At 26.7% G+C, this 21,067-nt stretch overlaps 1 protein-coding gene across 5 annotated transcripts in view; it reads right to left on the reverse strand.

The window, feature by feature from the left end:
- Positions 1 to 6,901: 6,901 nt before the first annotated feature.
- Positions 6,902 to 21,067, reverse strand: part of LOC100163356 (5'-3' exoribonuclease 1) — a 26,050-nt gene continuing 11,884 nt past the window's right edge. The window contains exons 6-31 of one of the 5 annotated variants that reach the window (XM_029490718.1): positions 19,509 to 19,663; positions 19,361 to 19,423; positions 19,169 to 19,293; positions 18,297 to 18,663; positions 18,106 to 18,217; positions 16,743 to 16,921; positions 16,503 to 16,675; positions 16,315 to 16,440; positions 15,773 to 15,893; positions 15,435 to 15,711; positions 15,224 to 15,375; positions 14,985 to 15,157; positions 14,716 to 14,908; positions 14,537 to 14,657; positions 14,259 to 14,473; positions 14,109 to 14,141; positions 12,456 to 12,542; positions 9,491 to 9,544; positions 9,312 to 9,380; positions 9,176 to 9,250; positions 8,944 to 9,108; positions 8,365 to 8,541; positions 7,795 to 8,297; positions 7,616 to 7,734; positions 7,442 to 7,551; positions 6,978 to 7,378 (exon numbers count right to left, since the gene is read on the reverse strand). In XM_029490718.1, coding sequence (XP_029346578.1) covers positions 7,244 to 7,378; positions 7,442 to 7,551; positions 7,616 to 7,734; positions 7,795 to 8,297; positions 8,365 to 8,541; positions 8,944 to 9,108; positions 9,176 to 9,250; positions 9,312 to 9,380; positions 9,491 to 9,544; positions 12,456 to 12,542; positions 14,109 to 14,141; positions 14,259 to 14,473; positions 14,537 to 14,657; positions 14,716 to 14,908; positions 14,985 to 15,157; positions 15,224 to 15,375; positions 15,435 to 15,711; positions 15,773 to 15,893; positions 16,315 to 16,440; positions 16,503 to 16,675; positions 16,743 to 16,921; positions 18,106 to 18,217; positions 18,297 to 18,663; positions 19,169 to 19,293; positions 19,361 to 19,423; positions 19,509 to 19,663 — 4,079 coding nt within the window. In that variant the 3' untranslated portion in view covers positions 6,978 to 7,243. Of the gene's footprint in view, positions 7,552 to 7,615; positions 7,735 to 7,794; positions 8,298 to 8,364; positions 8,542 to 8,943; positions 9,109 to 9,175; positions 9,251 to 9,311; positions 9,381 to 9,490; positions 9,545 to 12,455; positions 12,543 to 14,108; positions 14,142 to 14,258; positions 14,474 to 14,536; positions 14,658 to 14,715; positions 14,909 to 14,984; positions 15,158 to 15,223; positions 15,376 to 15,434; positions 15,712 to 15,772; positions 15,894 to 16,314; positions 16,441 to 16,502; positions 16,676 to 16,742; positions 16,922 to 18,105; positions 18,218 to 18,296; positions 18,664 to 19,168; positions 19,294 to 19,360; positions 19,424 to 19,508; positions 19,664 to 21,067 lie in introns of all 5 variants that reach the window. The other 4 variants (XM_029490720.1, XM_029490719.1, XM_029490721.1 and 1 more) reach the window with 4 other exon arrangements.

Below are 21,067 nucleotides of genomic sequence, written 5' to 3' on the forward strand. Positions count from 1 at the left end.
GTATAGAAAATGCAAATATAAACAACCTGTGAAAATTTCATATATCTACGGTCATTTGTTTTAGAGTTACACCAAAAACCAAAATCGATTTTGTTAAAAATCGATTTTGCGTAAAAATTCCCGTTTTTCCTTAATTTTTCTTTTGTTTTTCACGTCGCTTTTGAAAACTACTTGGAAATTTTTACTTTTGACCCCTCAAAGTACCAACTAGATTCACTTTCCAATCATAAAAGTTACTGTTGAAGAAAATCGAAGCAGTTTTACTGTCCTAAAAGGTGATGACAGACACAAAAAAAATAAAAAAAAACACACATCATTGTAAAATCAATACATATATCGTTCCACTCAGAATCTAAAATGATAGCACCCTATTGAAACTAGCGAACGAAAATTTGCTATAACGTACGTATAGTAAGACGGAGACAACACAGCGGGTCCTCTTAATACAAAACATTAAACAACTTATAAAATAGAAATGTAGGTAAGATGAACTTAACAAAACTCAGAAATGATAAATTGGTAATACATATTTTATAGTTAGTATGTAGTATTTAAAGAATATTCATTTATTATTATCATTATACAATTTTAACTTCAATGGAATTAAATGGTTTAACTGCAAAAAATCGGAAGACCAATATAATTAAATTTCCTCAAAATGTGCGCCCCCCCCCCCCCCTCAGAAAATTTCTGGATCCGCCCCTGGTGGAGGCGAAAGGAACATAAAGAGGAGCAACAGATCGAGAATGACGTTGAGGAACTCTAAAACAAATTAAGGAAAGCAAATAGGGAGAGCCAATATTAATATTGTAATATTGCAGGTGCAAATGTGCAATCGTTTTGTTTTTTTATGTATGTAATAACTAGATTTTTATGCAAATGCATATTCTTCTATATTTGACTTATAATAGTTCTGATTAAATATCTCGATGTTTCGTAATACGTAGATTCTGCTATTATTTTTTTTTTCGCAAATTTGCATCAAAATGCTTAAATGCATAATAATTGCATATTTCTGGATAATAACATATACCTAATTTGCATATTTTATAAATACCTACTAAATAAAATATTTTAAATATTACTCAAAGTTTGATATATTCTTACATGCTGACATATCTGACCGGATTTTTATGTAAATGCATATTCTTCTACAATACACTTAGAATTATTTTGATCCAAAATATTGACATTTTTAATGTGTAGATTCTATGGTTACATTTTTCTTTTTGCATACCCGGGATCTGCGGTGTTCGTTGTAAATTATTATTTGTGTGAGAAATTCAATGCGGATACCACTCTCATATACGCGAATGGAGCATAATATACACACGTCTATAACTCGATGACAATATAAAATTCAATATATGTATTTAACGACAACATAGGTACCTATTGTTTTGAAAAAATTAAAATTAGTTAACGTCGTCCGATTTTGATTCTGAAAAAAATATTTGAATTTAGCAGAAAAATGTCTGTATATCGTACAAAGAACCTTCCGTTTTTAATTATAATAACCTATGATTTGAAAAAATTTATATTTTCAAGTTTTTAATTACAGTTCACAATAATATAAGATATAATTTTTACAAAGCGTTCCGTTCAATCTACAGAGAATTTTCTATAGAGTTCAACTTTTTTCAGAATCAAAATCTGAACACGTAATAATGTTTATTATGTTTATATAAATCAACTTTAAATTTGTCAAAACATATAAGCCATTTTATTATTTTAAGGTCTTTGAGCTAAAATTGACGACAGTAGCAAGGCCTCTTAATGCGTATTCATTTTTGATTATATTTTACTTTTACATTTTAATGGTTTTAAAATGATACATATCACACATTTGTTTATGTATTTTCAAAAGTTTTTAACATTTTTATGTATTTTTTTTTTTATTTTAAAGCTATTTAATTGTCCTATCAACACTCCAAAATACGCAATTGAACTAGAAATGCACTAATTATTTTTATTAAATTAAAAAAGTAGAAAAGTTGGCAAAACATGGCATTTTTTAAAGGAAATCGTGTGTTATTCAAAATAATTGATTACCTACTTGGTATGGGTTTTTGTATTATTCTGCTAAACTATACTGAATAATACACTAATATACTTAGAATACATTGAAAGTTTGGTTTTCATAATATATTCCTGTTAATCGTCACAATCTTAGTTTTCCTAGGATTGAGTCGGTTAATTGGTCGTCATTCGTTTAATTTTATACTATTCGGTAAATTTTAGTTGTTATAATACAAAAAACAAAAACTCATATAGTTAATAATAAAATATTTGGAATAATGTACAATTTCCTTTTGCATATTAGTTATTACCATTCTGCACACGAAATAAAACCCATGATTAAATCCTGCCTTCTGATTGATTTACACATTTGGAGAGAAAATTTAAATTATTAATTATTATAACAATATTAATAGTTTTATATAATATATTATTATTTCTATTATTTCTTTTATTTCTTTTATTATTGCTAATATTTTATATAATGTTATAAGTTATAATGTTTTTTACCTTTGTAAGGGCCAAGGTACCTAACCTTATTTTAAGCAGGCAACTTAAATACATATATAGGTATTTATTATTATTATATTTTATCAACTGTCATTATATTGATTTATTACAATAGTCTTATATAATATAACGTTCATTATTTAATGTATTTAATATTTATGCATTCATTTGGTGCAGGTACACATATTTAATACAAGTTCTAACATAACATCTTTTTAAAAATATTAAAATATTATATCATATATTAAGTTTGGTACCTATAGCTACATTCTGGAAATAGACAATGGTGTCTTTGTTATTGCACATATTTTGAAACTAAAAAAAGTAATAACTGTAAGAAACACATTTTAACATACCCATTCTAATTTGTTATAGATAAAAGATATTTAAATCTTCAACTTTTTTTTAAACACATATTTCATAATCATGTAGTAGAAATATTTATTTTAAACCCTCAATTGATAAACCTAAGCAAAATAAAATATCACAATGCATAATTAATTTTAGGGTGTCATCATGTCCAGTCCACAAGATTTTATAGATAATTGACAATTGTATAAGTACAATAACACCATCACCATTCAAAATTATATGCATTAATGTTATGAATAAATTAATAGGTTATTAATAGTAAAATAGATTTTTTACACATTTAAAAAAACATGTATTCAATTGAAAAATATATATAATAATAAAACATGAATTGCAAGTTATAAAATAATTAAATATATACTTAATTATTAGATATTATAAAATAATGTATCAAAAAATGTTTATTCATATTAGGTAGGTACTATTATACTACTATTATTTGAATAAGTATTAAGTATGTATGCTATTTTGTCTTTGTTAAATAAATTATTTTGTTATCATAAGAGTTAAGTGTAATATTATTTATAATGGGTAGTTATTTTTTAATGATGAAAATAATATGCATAAAAGTTATGAATTATTATTTCTATTATTATATAATTTAATGTTTTTTTACCCTTTTTTTACCTGTTCAAAAATATGAAATGTATACATTTAATTAATTTAAGTAGGCAACTTAAATACAAATTTCTACTTATATTTATTATACTTTATTATCTTAATAATATAATAAATTTAAAATATAATCAATGAGATTTTCCGTTAGGCAAACAATGTTTTATGTTTTGTAATAGTTTCCTGGGGTTTTTTTTAGATGTACCATGATCACTTAAAGCTGGTCCACCTACAAGATAATCAAATTTGTTAAGGCACAATATTATTGTTATAAACCTATGTCTATTATTATAAATTATCTGATGGTAAACGCTTGCTACCTCTTGTTATCATTGGTCTACGCCTAGAAATTGTAGTCGGCTGTACTCTAATAGCTACACCCTCTCTATGCCGTAATGGTATTGTCACAGAACCAGCAGTTGCCAAAAATGTATTAAATTACCCTTCTGTTTTTACTCTATACAATCTATTTTTAAATTTAAGTAATTTTCAAGAGTAGATTGGCTGAACTGTTTTACATTGTTAGTCAATAGAGTTTTTATATCTTCCAATACTGTATAACTATCCTGTGTATTTGATATCAGACTGTCTTTATTGAGCACTGTTGTACTTTTGAATACATTTTTTGTTGTAATATTATAGTTATTTTCAAGTACATTATTTACGTCTGTTCCGTATGTTTCTGATATAGGCAAGTGTATTGGATAAGTTTCGAGTTGCTGGTGTAATGCTTCTTTAGGTATAAGCCCTTCATAAAATGTCTTACTAGGCGCTTTGTCGCCCAATACTAAATTTGATATTGCAAATTTATCCTCTACAGTTATAGGTAGAAAATTAACCCCCACAAATTTATAATATACATAAATTATTCCTTGGTGTTTACAAAATCTACCATACATGCCATCCTTACAAGAGATATACAACATATACCGCCCACTAATGTAATGCGTACTGCGTAACCCTTCACAAGTCACAACGAAATCCATTTATTAACTGTAGGTATAAAGTATAAATGTACATAATTATTTTGATATTTAAATTTCTGATGGCGAGAAAAAGTTTAGTGCAGACCACGACTTGTACCTATACTGAATACCGAAATACGTCTTGTACTTGAATTGTACTGTATGGTAACTTCTGATGTATTGATGTACTGTACCAAGTGTCCAAGTACCAACAACATGGTATACAGGTTCTTTGTTGGTAAATATTATAATAATATTTTACTCGCAACTTGCGCAGTCACGTGATGCAAATGCATTCGGCCGGTCTATTTTTATGTAAGCGAGTATAGATGATATGTGCATAGAAGTGACGATAAAAAAACGTTCTACAACCAGTATATCGTCCAAGGCCAAATAAGTTTCTCTTGAATGTAGGATTATTGTATAGACCGAAATTTTATTTTGTTTTAGACGAAAACAATAAATTGTTCAAGAGTTTCGTCCGAGAGCGCAAAATTCTATATTTCTGTGTGCTGTTGTGTTGTTTTATTGTGGATTTGTGTCTTACTCAAGCCCGGATGAAGGGGGGAGGGAGGGGGCCATTGCCCCCGGGCCTCAAAAGTTAGAATTTATTTAGGGGCCTCTAATTTGTCCATTACTTTTTTCGTTATAGGCTATGTAACACTAAATAAATCACCTAAAAAAAATCGATGTTTATTTAGCAAGAAAAAAAGCTTGTAAATTGTAATTTATAAATAAAGTGATACATTAGGTAATACATTATTCATTATTTGTTGATATGTGCCTATATACCTAATATGTTTTAAATGAGACCCTTGTATGAAAAAAAAATATATTAAATAATATACAATGTGTTCCAGGGTGAAGTGACCAGCTAACGTCATATGAAAGTATACCAAAAATTATGAAGAAATACCCTTTAAAGATTGAATCTAACTTTTTATTTTTTTAGTTATGAGCAATTAACTTATTTTTATCAAAACCATGCGTATCACTCATTTGTTTATGTATCTTCAAAACTGACATACGCAATTAAACCAGAAATGTGCTAATTATTTTTATTAAATTTAAAAAAAGAAAAAAAGTTGGCAAAAATTAGTATTTTTAAAAGGAAATTGTACATTATTCCAAATAATTTATTATTAACTATATGAGTTTTTGTTTTTTGTATTATAACAACTAAAATTTACCGAATAGTATAAAATTAAACGAATGATGACCAATTAACCGACTCAATCCTAGGAAAACTAAGATTGTGGCGATTAACAGGAATATATTATGAAAACCAAACTTTCAATGTATTCTAAGTATATTAGTGTATTATTCAGTATAGTTTAGCAGAATAATACAAAAACCCATACCAAGTAGGTAATCAATTATTTTGAATAACACACGATTTCCTTTAAAAAATGCCATGTTTTGCCAACTTTTCTACTTTTTTAATTTAATAAAAATAATTAGTGCATTTCTAGTTCAATTGCGTATTTTGGAGTGTTGATAGGACAATTAAATAGCTTTAAAATAAAAAAAAAAATACATAAAAATGTTAAAAACTTTTGAAAATACATAAACAAATGTGTGATATGTATGATTTTGATATTATTATGGTCGGTTATAATGTTATATAATAACTAAATAATCGAAAATATTTTAAATGAAATAAATATGTCAAGCCCCCCCCCCCCCGTCATATAGCCACGGCTCCCTGAGGGCCACGGCCTCCAGGTTGAGAAGCACTGCCTTATATTTTGAAGCGAAAATTAGTTTATTCATTTTTTATTATTATTTAAAATATATTTATTATTTTGTATGTTTATGGCTGTTGAAAGTGAACCATTTTTAAGGGGTAGGATTTAGGCAATATATAGGCTATATCTTTCATGAGTGGTGTGTAACTGTGGGTGCTGTAACTAATCATTGGTGTGTGTGAGTTCCCCGAACAATTAGTCTAAATGAAGAAAAATATTATCAGTTTTCAGCAGCCTAATGTTTATTGTATGTAAATTATCATTTATATTTTAAAGGCGCAAAAAATATTTTCTAAGATCTTTATTTTACTATATCAAATTCTAACACATAGATAATATAAAAATGTATAAATGATTCATAATTCAATCATAATCAATAGAAAATAATAATTAAATCAACTAACCATATTTCTAAGACGTTGTGATAAAACTATAAAAGTAGAATAGGGTTTTTTCTAAGAAAAAATATATACATATCATCGTCTGAAGGCAAAATGAACAACCTATCACGGGGGAAGCTGTGACGGGTCGGCTAGAGAAACATAAATTAGTTATTTATTTCAGTACTTAACTGTATGCTAAAGCTTGCACTATTAACACTTAACAGTATTTGGCTTAAATTCGATATAGAATTACATTAAAGAAAATTATTTTTAAATTAGTTTTGTGAGATTTAATTCACACTTTTTATTTTTAATATTTACACATAAAAACTTGTTTTACATATTTTTCAGATTATAAAAAAAATTTTAAAATTACACATCAAGTTTAAAATATAGATTAACCCAATAATACAATCTTAAAATAAATAATCAATACGAAATACACAAATTAAAATGCTTAATATCAACCTAATTTTTCAGGGTAGGAATAGGCTGGGCCAAGTTTTAAAATTAAATTTTGAAATACCCAATTAGTATGTTCTACCTACAAATAAACTGAAGTTTAAAATTACTTTCCAATTTATGAATATATATGAAAATAAGTTTAGCATATTAAGTAAAGAACGAGCATTTAATGTTGTGAAGAGTTAAAATTTGCAGCTACTTTTACTTTACGATTGGATGTGGACTGGTCATTAGCTGCTGATGAAAATGCACTCGAAGGACTTGGAATCATTACTCTGTTACTTGACATGTACTGTTCATTCTTAAAAATTATTTTATATTTACATTGAATGTACTAAAGTGGATATATTTTTTTGATTATTACCATTGGCGTATCATTTGGTGTTGTTGGCATGTATTGTTGATAATTCATATTTTGTTGAGGTTGATGGTAGGTGTTTGGGATAGAATTCATTACATAATCGTTATTTAATACTGAAAATAAATAAGATCATTAAAAACAAGGATGCACTAAAAAACATATTTCAAATTAATTTACAATTTCTGTTGGTGGGTTGCCAATGAACAGGTGGTTGTGGTAATTGTGACGGATTCACCAAACTCGTGAAAACTGGTACTGCTTTGGAATATTGTAATTCTTGCTGATAGTTGAGAAACCTTTAAGAAATGTGGTAAGATATATTCAAGAATACATATTTCTAAAATTAGGAAACATACTGTTGCTGTTGAAGTGGGAAACCAATATGATTCTGCTGTCTATAGATTTGTTGTGGATATGGTATCTGAAATGACTGTTGAGCAGGAACAGAAAATCCAGGTGGATACTGTTGAAATGGTGTTCGGAAGTGTTGTGTGGAATGCTCAAAATATTGGGGCACTTGTGAATATGGTTGTTGTTGTTGTGGTTGCTGCTGTAGTAATGGTTGCTGCTGTTGATGTTGATGTTGTTGTTGTTGTGGTGGTGGTGGTTTTGGTTGTTGCTGCTGTGGTAGTTGTTGTTGTTGTTGTTGCTGCTGATGATGTAATTGTTGAGACTGATAAGAAGGTTGAGACTGAAAAGAAGTTATCCAATTCATAAACACATTTGATGGTGCTTGTTGAGGAGGCACAGCTCTTCTATCTGATTTTGGTGGCTTATTCTGTATAGAGTGTTCATTATTTTTGTTAGCATCCATTTGTTGAACAATAACCAATGCACGAGAAGCAACTTCTTCAGATGCCTAGATAAATTATAATGAATAATACAAAAATATATTTTATTATTATTAATAACAAAAACCTACAAACCTCAATATATGAATGTTTTGGTTCTCCTCGCATTGTAACACCATTTGGTAAAATCACTTCTGCACAATACATTTTAAAACCACTGTCATCTACCAGATTTATAAAAGAATACTTAGGAAGACTATAACCTTTCTGTATATAATACTTTTCCAATGCCACAACCATAGTAGACTTTTCCTATAAAATATATGTTTTATATGTTATAATATAGTAAAGTTATAACTGTAAAACTATTTTACTGTGCAATTCTATTTTTAAATTTTTTTTCTGCAAAACTTGTATTTTTGGTATGATAAAAACCAGTGTTCAAGCAGAATTTTTTAGAAACTAAGTTTTAATGGTATACCCATTTTAAGATAGTTGTTCTTACAGTTTTCCATAATAGATCGAGGGATGTTTTAAATTTAAACTGTCCAGACATGTGAGCTGTTAGGTTAAGTTGGGTAAAAACAAACTTCAAATGGCTAAAACATTAAAACTTAGTTTCCAAGAAATTCTTATTTCATTATGAATATATATTTTTTTTTTAATTCCTCGGTAAAGTAGTTTTGTTCCAAAGTTGTAACATATATTAGTTACTTGAACTATGCTTTCCATTAAGCTGTTGAGTTTCGGAATTACATTTTCATTAACTTGTTCATTAGTATTATAATTAGGACATTGAAGTTCAACTGTTTTTAATTCATGAAGTGAAGTTTCTGGTAAATAATTTACTGGTTTATTAGAAAAATATTCTGGTTCATTCTAAAATTTTTTTTTTAAAAATTAACAAAGTTAGCAAAAAAGTGTAAAATATTGATTTTATTATTACTTCATTTTGAGTTGGAACAAAATTATCTTCTGGTTGGATTTTCAACATTTTCTTTAATGCTATAGTTTTAAATTCCTAATTAAATATAAAAATAGTCTTAAAATCATTGTTAGATATTTTAAAACTAAATACTCACACATGCTTCAGCATTCAACTGTATTTTGATTGAATTATTATTAATATGATGTCTATCATTAGGTGTTTCCTAAAATATTTAAATAAATAATAATAATCAAACATACAATAAAAATGTTAATTTTTTTAATATTTTTTATTCAATAATAAAATAAAGTATGTATATAGAAAAAACCTTACCGTAGGCGTTTGGAGAATTTTACTAACATTGTTTTGACTTTGAAATTCCTTTTTCTAAAATAATTAAAAATTTTCACATAAAATAAAATCATTGAATAATTTTTTTAATTGAGAGAATGGTATACCTGCATGTGTTGTCTCTGTCTTCACATTTGTAACATAACAAATCTATGTATACTTACAAGTTTATTTATAGTTAATATCAAAGAAAATTTACATATTACAGAACTTGTAGAGGATAATATAAACTACACTCGAGCGAAGAGTTTTTTTTCATATTTTTATTTTATAATTGGTTATAGCTATTTGAATAATTTAAAATTTAAAATACATCAGTGGCGAACCCAAGGGGGTGGACCCCGGGTCTGGACCCCGGGTCTGGACCCCCCCCCCCCTTGGCGAATGTCATAGTTTTATTTTTATTTTTAAAAGTTACCGTAAAATGTTCATCGAAATTTATTGATTAGTTTGATTATTACTTATTAGTTATAAGATTAGATTTGGACATTAGGTATTTTGTTGATAACACGTCGAATCCGATAATAATTAATTGACATACATTGTAAATATAAATTAAAAAAAGGTGGGCAATTGGATGTCGCTATGCTGTACAGTAGGTTACAAGTGGGCCACTGTATAATGGATGGTATTAAATTTGAATTCAATGATTTAATATCATTGTATAAAAAAAACGATTCTGAGCGGAGACGGTATGTCGGTTTAGGTACAAGACATATTATATACTTATATCTATGGTATTAAAAAAAAATTGACCTATAATATACACAGGTATATCACAATATCCATTAGGTAGGTACTTATAACGCGTTATACATCAACAAAAAACCGTGATACTATCATAGATATATAATAGTATACTTTAGAAGTTTCAAGTACCCACGAGTAATATTATACAATCACAACAAAATAACTAAAATAGTTATTCTAGGTTTTTTAACATGTAATTTCGTCCAAATTCGAACTTAAAATGACTATAAAAATAAACTGTGCTTATGTATTTTTTAGATTTTTTGGATTTCAGAATTAACTACTTACTACGGGGAATCTTGTTTTAAATTTTCAATTCTTAGATATAAAAGTTGAACATTTTATGAATTTTTAACTACAAAATAATTATTCAATTTTAAATTTGATATATTTTGTTAAAATTCGAAATTTAAATGCTTATAAAAAACAATTGTGCCTATGTATTTTCATTATTTTTCAACTGCTATTGTAACAATATACCAAAAACCTTGCATTAAATTTTAACGTTTTTTACCCAATAAATACAATTTTATTGATATTTATAGAAAATAAAACTAAAAAAATTGAAAACTGACAATGTCCGTAAACAGCTTAAAAAGAGTCAAATTATTTTCAAAATTTTACCGTGTATAGAAAATGCTAATATAAAGATTCAGTGGAATTTTCAAGTATCTACAGTCATTCGTTTTTTAATACAAGAAAATAAGAAAATCGTAACATGATAAATCCAGTGAAAAGTGTTGTAAAAATAGGAATTTCAAATGCTCATAAAAATTTAATTTGACTTGTAGACATTTTTTTTTTAAAAAGATAGACAAACTTATGAGGAATCTTGTATTACATTTTCAAATCATAGATTTAAAAAGAAAATTTTTCATGAATTTCTAACTCAAAATATTTTGCAAATTTTCGTCATTTTTACGTATTTTGTCAATATTTGAACTTTAGATGCTTATAAAAAAAAATTGTGACTATAGACTTTTATTCATCTGCCATTTGAAACAATATACTAGGAGCCTTCTATTAAATTTTCAAGCTTTTTAAACCAACAAATAAAATTTTATTGATATTTATAGAAAAAAAACTAATAAAAATGGAAACTGAAAATGTTCGTAAAGAGCTCAAAATAAGTCAAAATATTTTCAAAATTGTATGGTGTATAGAAAATGAAAATATTAACATTCAGTCGAAATTTCATGTGCCAACGGTAATTTGTTTAAGAATTGCACCAAAAACCAAAATCAATTTTCTCGAAAACAGATTTTGCGTAAAAATTTCCGTTTTTCCTTAATTTTTATTTTGTTTTTCACGGTGCTTTTGAAAACTACTGGGAAATTTTTACTTTTGGCCCCCCAAAGTACCAACTAGATTCACTTTCCTATTAGAAAAGAAACTGTTGAAGAAAATCCAAGCACTTTTACTGACTTAAAAGGTGATGACACAAAAAAAAATTTAAAAATTTAAAAAAAACACATCATTGTAAAATTAATACATTTATCTTTCCACTCAGAATCTAAAATGTAAATAATATAATTGTGTGTTTTTTTTTTATTGGTCTTAAACTCGGCAAATTGTGTTTATTAAGAAATGAAATGTATGTATATACTCAGGAAAAGGACAGAAAAACAGTAGTTAAATAAATTTTTTTGGACCCCCCCCCCTCCCTTGAATAAATCCTGGTTGCGCCACTGAAATACATACAACTTGTTTTAAATAAACATAAATAAAACTCTTTCCTCCAACACAATTGTAATTCTCCTTTACAAATTTGATAGTATATACATTTGCTCTAATATTAACTATAAATAAACTGTTGTAAGAACAATGTACTCAGATTTGCTATTTTAAACATATATAACTATATAAGACTACATCACATGCCGGTACAATTTCCTCTCAAGCATTAAGTTGAATTACATGAACAATTTCATTGAGCTATTTTAAATCATTTAAATGAATGTGACCATTTAGTCAAGTATTATCAATTAAAATCTTAGTTTGCCAATATTAGAATTAATTTCTAAAAATACTACATATTTTTATTTAAACTTTTAAATTGTATACTAAGTTAAAAACCAAGTAATCAACATACTTACATTTACTATATATTATGTTATTGTTAGCTAACATATTTCTAAAATTAATTGAGTAATTCTGAAAAATTAAAAAAAAAAAAGAGTAATTGATATAACTTTACTTGTTGACGTCGCCATGATTCTTTTGGAGCTAATGTGATTTTTTCTTCTCGACATTTAAGTTTGATTTCTGATCCATTACTATTTGACTATTTTTAAAAATGTAATTATTAATATATACATGTGTACAAATATAAGAAATAAATAGTAACCCATACATGGCAGATATCATCGGGACAGAAAAAAGTGACCATTATTTAGTAAATAAAATGATTTACTATTCAAAATTTAAAAGAAAAATAATGTATATATAAAATAATACATTGTTTATACTGGCAGTGGCACCCGACCTATTACTAGTAATAATAGCAACTACACTGTTTAAATAACATTAACAGTAGGAAGTAATAACTAAAAATTTACTCCATTCTACTATGTTTAATGATAGATTATAGTCTATGTTACTAATGGCCTGTGAACAAACAATGTCAATAATGAATATATTGCAATATATACAATATGAAATTTATAAATTTAATCTTAATTTTTTCTATGTTTATAAAAACTTTTATATTTTAATTGTATTGATTGTAGTGTGAACATTTTATGACATTTAGTAATTTAGATTAAGTGTAAACTAATTAATTTTATTATGTGATCGAGCTTAAGAGGACGCCACACCCGCATGTGTTGTCTACGTCTTACAAACGCGTAACATACCAAATGTACGCTCAGAAATTCAAATTTTATGCCGTTAGCTTAAAAATTAAAGTGAAACGACTTATTATGAAACTTGATGGTAAGTACATCATCTGTGTTTTGATGGAAGTTTTTTTTTATTGATAATTCAGTTTTTAAGTTGAGTTATGAGTATTTTTAATTTACATTTATTACACACGCTATAACTCACTTAAAAACTGAAATATTGTAAAAAAAGAACTTCCACTCTACTTCACTCTAATTTTTAAGCTAACGGCATAAAACTTGAATTTCTGAGCGTAAATTTGGTATGTTACGCGTTTGTAAGACGGAGACAACACATGCGGGTGTGGCATCCTCTAAAGGAGATTTAAAATGTTTACGTACATGTTGCCGTGATTGCCACAATGTAATTAGTTAATTTGATTCATATAAAATTTAAATTATTGATGAAACAATTATCAAAATGGATAAAAAAAATAGTTATGTAACTTAAACTTTTAAGAATGAATAAATAAAATTATATTTAGGTACACTAAAATAATGTCATGATCACCACTGTACACTGGAACATGGAATTATAGTATTAAGACAGTGTCCTGCCAGCAAATGTTGTATCCAACAAACAAATTTGAATCAATGTTGTGACATTAGCTTTAATATTAGAGTGAATTGATCAATATTAAACTATAAACTTAAAAGTATGATTATTATGTGATTTTACATCAGTTTTTTACGATGTTTTAATTTTAAGTGAGTTTTTACCTTATACTCAGTTAAAAACTGAATTATTTAAAAAACCGACTTAAAAACATAGATAATGTTCTTAAATTTAAGTTATGAAATAAGGAAATAGTTAATTCAATCTAATATTAACTTAACAACATAAAATTAGTTTTTCTGAATACAAATGTTGTAAGTTTGAATGACAGAGACAATATAATATACATGTGCCGTGCTTATTCTTAAAAGGTTTAATGTAATGCACTACAAAAAAATATATAAGTATAACTAACCTGCAAATGTTCCCATATACTCAGTTGGGTGTTCTTAAAATAAAAATAAAATTGTTAGCAAATATTTTGTTAAATGGCACATAGTAAGACAGTCTGAATGACAGTAACTGATTCATTTATACTATAAACAATGTAAATAAAATAACAAACCTGTTTCTCTGAATTAGGAGTCTGATTTACTGTCTTTTTTACAGCTAAGGGTTTATACAATCCATTGCGTATGGCGTGTGACAAGTTTATAAACGACATTCTACACAATTTATACCCACGGCTAGTAGAACCACCAAATGATACAGAATTTGGAAATTCCTTATCAAATATAACACTATATACAACTTCAGTATCAATATTTGATTTAGAAATACCTAAATTAAATACAATTCATTAAATTATATCACTATTTATAAGATAAAAATCAAAATACTCACTAACTACTGTGCCTTTAAAACCAAGGGGAACTTGATATGAAGATCGAATACATACTACACGGTCTAATACTCGTGTGTCTGCTCCCTCGTCAGCTTTTAATTTGTCTAACTTAGATATTGGCTAAAAGATAAATTTAAAAATAATAAATTGCTTCATTATCCTATTAAAACAAATTTACTTTAAAAAGATTTTGTGATTTCACACTTAATGTCACAGTTTTTTTGTGTTTTAAGTTTTCTGCAATAAATTCATCCATATATTTTTCTATAGCAGCTACTTTAGATGGTTCCATCGATCCACAAGTCTGTTTATCTTTAGTTAATGAACGAATTTCACTGAGCCATTTTTTTAGATCATCTAATTTTTGTTTTCTGTGTATACAATTAAAAATTATATCAGTACAATTTTCATAAAATTAAATTAGGTTAAACTTGAAAAAAAACAAACCTTGTACTTGGATTTGGGAACATATCTTCAGAGCTAAAAGTATCCTTGGTATTTTCCGTACTTAATAAAACATTTATTAACTCTGGAAATCGTTGAATATACTCACCCAACAAATCTATTGTTTTTTGTGAATACATCCAAACATTATCGAATTTTTTTGTATATCCAACAACCTATAAAATAAATATTTAAATAGATGAAACATTTACAAAATATATATTAGTAATTATAATTAATACTTCTTCATTTCGTTTATTTGATTTAAGGTTCATTCCAATATTCATTTTTTTTTCATTCCTATCTTCATAAGTCTCAATTGCTAAAAATATAGTTCCAGTAATTTTAGCAAGTAAATGTGAATTGATTGAGAGTTTAGATGCTGCAGTATTAGCTAAAGGAGAAATTTTTTTTTTTTAAATGTTTCAAAATAAAAGCTTTTTTCTAATTTACCATAAAAAAGTTCTGTAGAAACAGATTCAAGACGTTCTTTTAAATCATAAATATAGGGCTCTGGTTCAAGTAATATATTAATCTTAACCCTTGAAGATATAAAACCACCAAGTACGTCTGCTTGGCAACCATAAAATGGAGCATCAAGCACAAACACTTTACTTCCAATAGGAAAATATTCTTCCAGAGAAAAATAACTTTCTTTCAAACTAGGATCAATTACTTCCAAGCCAGGCACAGATGTTTGATAGGCAATTGTTGTTGGGATTTCATTCCACTGTTTAAAAATTTGAAATGTATAATAATTCAGAAAGATTTTTTAATAATAAAATACATACAACTTTTGTAAGATCAACTCCACTTCCATCTTGTCTTGGCACAAATTTGGTTCCTTTTAAGGTATGACCACGCAATAATACATGAGTCTTACCAATCTCAATACCACGTGTTGTAATAAACCTGTTTTATAAATAATGTAAACAATTTTAATTCAATTTTATTTATTGATACTAATAATGTCATGAACCCCGATTTTGAGGATCAAGCTGAACAATAGGATATTTTTTTATTTTTTGAAATTGAAATTGAAACTGAATTTTTTTTTAATTTTAAATTTTGAATCCAATGTTAAATTATAGAAAACATATAACATGCTTTAAATAAATTTAAGAATAAACTTAACAATATTCAAAGATCTAATAATTAATTATCTAATAAATAATAAATATAATATTTCATCAATCTTTATCAAGCTATGTTATGACTCTACTCATTAAATTTTGATTTATATAACCAAACTATAAAGTACTTGGTCCGGTTTAAGAATAAAAATCAAACAATTCATAACATAATTAAATTAATAAAAGTATTAACTACTTACATCTTAGCGATGCCTTGGGCAAGCAGATTAAACTCTTGTACATCTGTTTCACTCATTTCTCGTATTATCAATTGTTCATCCTCATTAAATGATAATTTTACTGTTGTATTTGAAACAGCTGTAACCCTAATAACGTTTAAAACTTATTAGATGTTATCAATATTCATAAATTAAAAAATAAAACTTACTTAATTTCTTCAAGATGAGGCCAATTGACATAGAGTGTATTCCCAAGCAATTCCTTAGCAATGTGTTGTATACTTTCAATATCATTTTCATCTTTATTATCAATTTTTATAATCATATTTTCACCCAAACTAGGTGATTGAAAAACTTTTACATTACGTCTTTGTAATTGTGCCTATTGTTTTAAAAATAAATTATATTAGCTACAATCGCATTGAATTTGAATAATAATTTTAATTTACTGTAATTGGAATAAGATGAAGTGATGGAAATCCAACATGATAAACATCCATTTGTAAGCCTGGACATAAACCTTTAACTAGATCACTTATGTCAACAAAAATATCTTCACGGTGTATAGCTATTTTCTCGGCATGATTATCTTCAATTGATGGAAAATATTTTGAAATTGAACCTGTACCTAAACATTAAACAATAATACATTTAACATGAAAAAAATATGTATATTCAATTTGATTCAATAAATATACATGGTGTAACAAGAAGATCTGACAAATTAAATAAAATTTAATATAAATATAAAATCAATATTTTTTTCATATATTATTTATTGATGCGCGAGCACGTAAAACATAACATTTTTATTTTTATTTATAATACCATCAAAAATTTTAAATCTGAATTAAATTTCAAAACTGCCAATTTGTAATTCTGGTTTTAAGAAAACTTTTGATTGTTAGATGTAAAAACATTTACCTAAGTCAAATGATTAAAATTTTTATGCATTTTTAATGGGTAAATTTTTTTCAAAGACTCATTATAATAACTTTTTTAAAAACATGTTAAGATTTTAACAAGTACCTATTTAAAAATTCTCATAAAATATTATTAAAAAGTTTATACCAGCAATTCCCATTATTTTATGAGTGTGACCCTAACATTTTAAATTTAACTTTTGTTGACCAATTATATATATATATAAATAAATTATAATAATAATAATTTCAAAATTCCTGTTTGAGAACTTATGGTTGGACTTTCTATTTACCTTTTATGTACCTATCTTCTTCCCCGAGGTCTAATCTATCTCTGTACCTAATTTCATAGCAATTGGATGAACAGTTTAGGAATATAGGACACAGTCAGTCGTAAACAATTTTTTTATCTTTTATATATATAGATTTTTTTTCTTGAAAATGAAATTAAAATAATATAATATATAAGTAATGTTTTTGCGACCCACCATAAAAACCTCTTCTATAAATTGGGTCAAGACCCGTGATTGGGACCACTGGATTTAACTTTTTGAATTTAAAATGGTTTTTTAACAACTTTCCTTAGCAAAAATAAAGAAATTTCAAAAATAGTAGAAACATAAACTACATGGCTTAAATAAATGTTTTTCCAATCAAAATTTTTCTAAGAAACAGATTTACTAATCGGCTATTTTTAATTGTTCAAAACAAATTTTTATCAGATTTATTTATTTTTATTTTCAGTATTAAAAATAAAAATAAAAAAAGTTATACTACACATGTAGTGCATGTATATTAGATAATTTTTTTATTAATTTAAACATTGATTAGAATTAAGTTATTTCATTTATCAGGCATTCTTGTTACACCCTGTATATCATTCACATACCAAGATTTTTCTTTGAGTACTTAAATAGATGCATCGGACCATGAGTATTTCTATTTTTCTCATCTGCTGTTAATTTATGCTCGACCATTTTCATAGACTTAATTAAAGTTTCCTAAATAAAGAAAAATTAATTTTTAATAAATTATTTACATAATTCATAATTGGTATTTATTAAAATAAATTATGTTTACTTCATCAATAAAAGGGATTAGTACAACAGCTTCCCATTCATGTTGTTTACCATTAAGATCAGTTTCAAATTTTTCAGGATAATATAATCTTATTGGACTAGCTTCTTCAGTCATTAAATCTTGAAAAGGTTTAGGTAATAGTTCTTTGCTAAGTGATGGCAACACTGCTAACAGCTGTTCATAGGGTAAAAATGGTTGACCCAAGTCAAAGTCTATTTTAAGATTTTCAAAACCCTTAATGTCAGATATATATGGGGCATAATGATGTGGATAGTACCAAGCCCACGAACAACAACCATTATAATAATAATTTAGATTCCATTGCAACGCCCTGATATATCCTTCAGCTTGTGAACGCATTACATCACTTAAATAAATAAATAATATTAACTTCTGTATACATTTAAGAGGATGGTAGCATGGGTAGCCATACATTTGTTGTCTCCGTCTTACAAACACACGGCATACCAAATTCTCGTTCATTAGTTTCAATAGAGTTCTGTTAGTTTTGATAATAGAGTGAGTTGACCTATTATTAAACTTTTAGATAAGATCATTATCTGTGCTGAAGCATCGAATTTTATTCAATAATTTAATTTTCAAGGAAGATATGAGCATTTTAATTTGTGATATTTCACATACCCATAACTTGCTTGAACATTAAAAAATCAAAAATAGAGCCAGCACTTAAGCACAAAGTCCACAATGTTATTACTTAAAAGTTTAATAATATGTCAATTCACTTTAATATCAAGACTAACAGCACACTATTGAAATTAGTGAACGAAAATTCGCTATGTTGCACGCGTGTAAGACTGAGACAGCAAATGCATGGGTAGCGTCTTCTTAAATAAAAATTAAATGAATCTTACTCAGTAATAACATTGTAATCAAGTTTGTTTTTATAATAATTTTCTTTATGCAAATTAAATTCAGCCATTATGGATTCATCTTCAGTTTCTTCAAACTCTTCTTCGTCATCATCATCACTTAATAGCTAACATTATATTTTATAAAATGTAATAATATAACTATAAATAAAATTAAGGAGTGAAAATGCTTACAATTCTATCTGTATCTTTAATTAATGCAGCTAATTCATCTTTGTATGCAGGATCATTATTAACCTAAAAATAATGTGTTTTAATTATTCAAACCATACAAGATATTTTTAATTTCATAAATTTGATTATTAGCATAAAATAAACTAACTTTATTAGAAGTTGTAGTATTTGCAGTACGTTTCCCTTCTAAAAATTTTATATCAGCAAAAGTATCTCGGAATTGATCATAATCAAAATTGGCCAAAGTTTCCATAAATTTTTGAAACCGTTTTAAGTTTAATGTTCCTTGTTCATTCAAATAACCTGGAAATTATTAATTATACTTTCGGTTCTACATTATTCTACAATATATTTTCAATAATAAAAATATATTAATTCTTATGCCCGTATGCATATTAAATTTATATGTCACATAAGACATGTTAAACTATGTTTTATGTGACACATAAATTGACTATACATACAGCCATGAAAAATATTTCTATTTTAAATAATATGACGTACAGTGATTTATTTTATATATTTATTATATTAAATTAATGCATTCATTGCTATGTTCAAAATCTAAAATATTGAACAAATTGTCAAGAATTTATATTTTATAAGCATTTAAAGTAGGTGTGTTATAAATGCTAATTTCTTTTAAACTTAACTAATTCACATATTTTTATTCTAACGCGAACTGAATCTATTTACATTTCATATTATTAATCCCAAATTATTAGGCATTTGATTCGGTTTGAATATTTGTAAGTAATTTCAGTTAATTATTGTTCTACATTAAACTTTTGGGTATAAGTTTATTTGAATATTTAACAGTTCGTTACATCTTTTATTGAAAGTTTATAGTCCATGACATTATAGTCCGTGTCAAACGTATGTGCGTTTTGTGACTCTACCTACCATGAGGTGTTCTATCTAAGCTGGTACCACAATTTGGAGTGCTATACCTAAAGCTATGCCAAGGAGGGATTCAGACAGACAGATCAACCACGGACCAAATCTTTATTTATATAACAGGTATTCCAAAAAATGTTTATGTACAATAAGGTGGTATATAGTACTTTACACATTGCTTACAACAAGGCATACGATTCTATGCATAGACCAAGCCTATTAATTATATTGAAAGAGTTCAATTTCCCATAGTAACTAATCAATCTCGTTAAAGCGAGCATGGAAAATTCAGAGATAAAAATAAAAAAAGCAAGTTCTTAATTGTTTATAGTAACTATTGGCCTGATACAAGGTGACACACTCTCTCCAACTCTTTTAATCTAGTACTGAAAAAAGTAGTTGGAGAAATGAATATATCAGAACTCAGAAAGCCTAATGTAAGGTCAATCAAAGATATTATTACTGTTATATATAGACAATATTCCTATCTTAGAAGACAATATGGAGATAATGAGAAATATTGTAAGAAACTAATGAATGCTGCAAGTAAAGTCGATCTCATAATAAATGACAAAAACACAGAATACACAAAACTGAAGGGTTATAATAAAGGGTACCTATCAATGTGGAGAGAGAATAGAAGTAGAAGGACATATATTCTACAGGTACCACAATTTAAGTACTTAGGTGTTCTTTTAACAAGTGTTATTTTGGAGCTGGTACTCTTCTAAAATCCAGATTAATATCTATAAACCCAAAATTAAAAAGGTGGGTAAGTGGATTTCGCTCTGCTGTACAGTAGGTTACAAG

The sequence above is a fragment of the Acyrthosiphon pisum genome, chromosome A2 (genome assembly GCF_005508785.2).
Source record: "Acyrthosiphon pisum isolate AL4f chromosome A2, pea_aphid_22Mar2018_4r6ur, whole genome shotgun sequence".
Taxonomy (NCBI): domain Eukaryota; kingdom Metazoa; phylum Arthropoda; class Insecta; order Hemiptera; family Aphididae; genus Acyrthosiphon; species Acyrthosiphon pisum.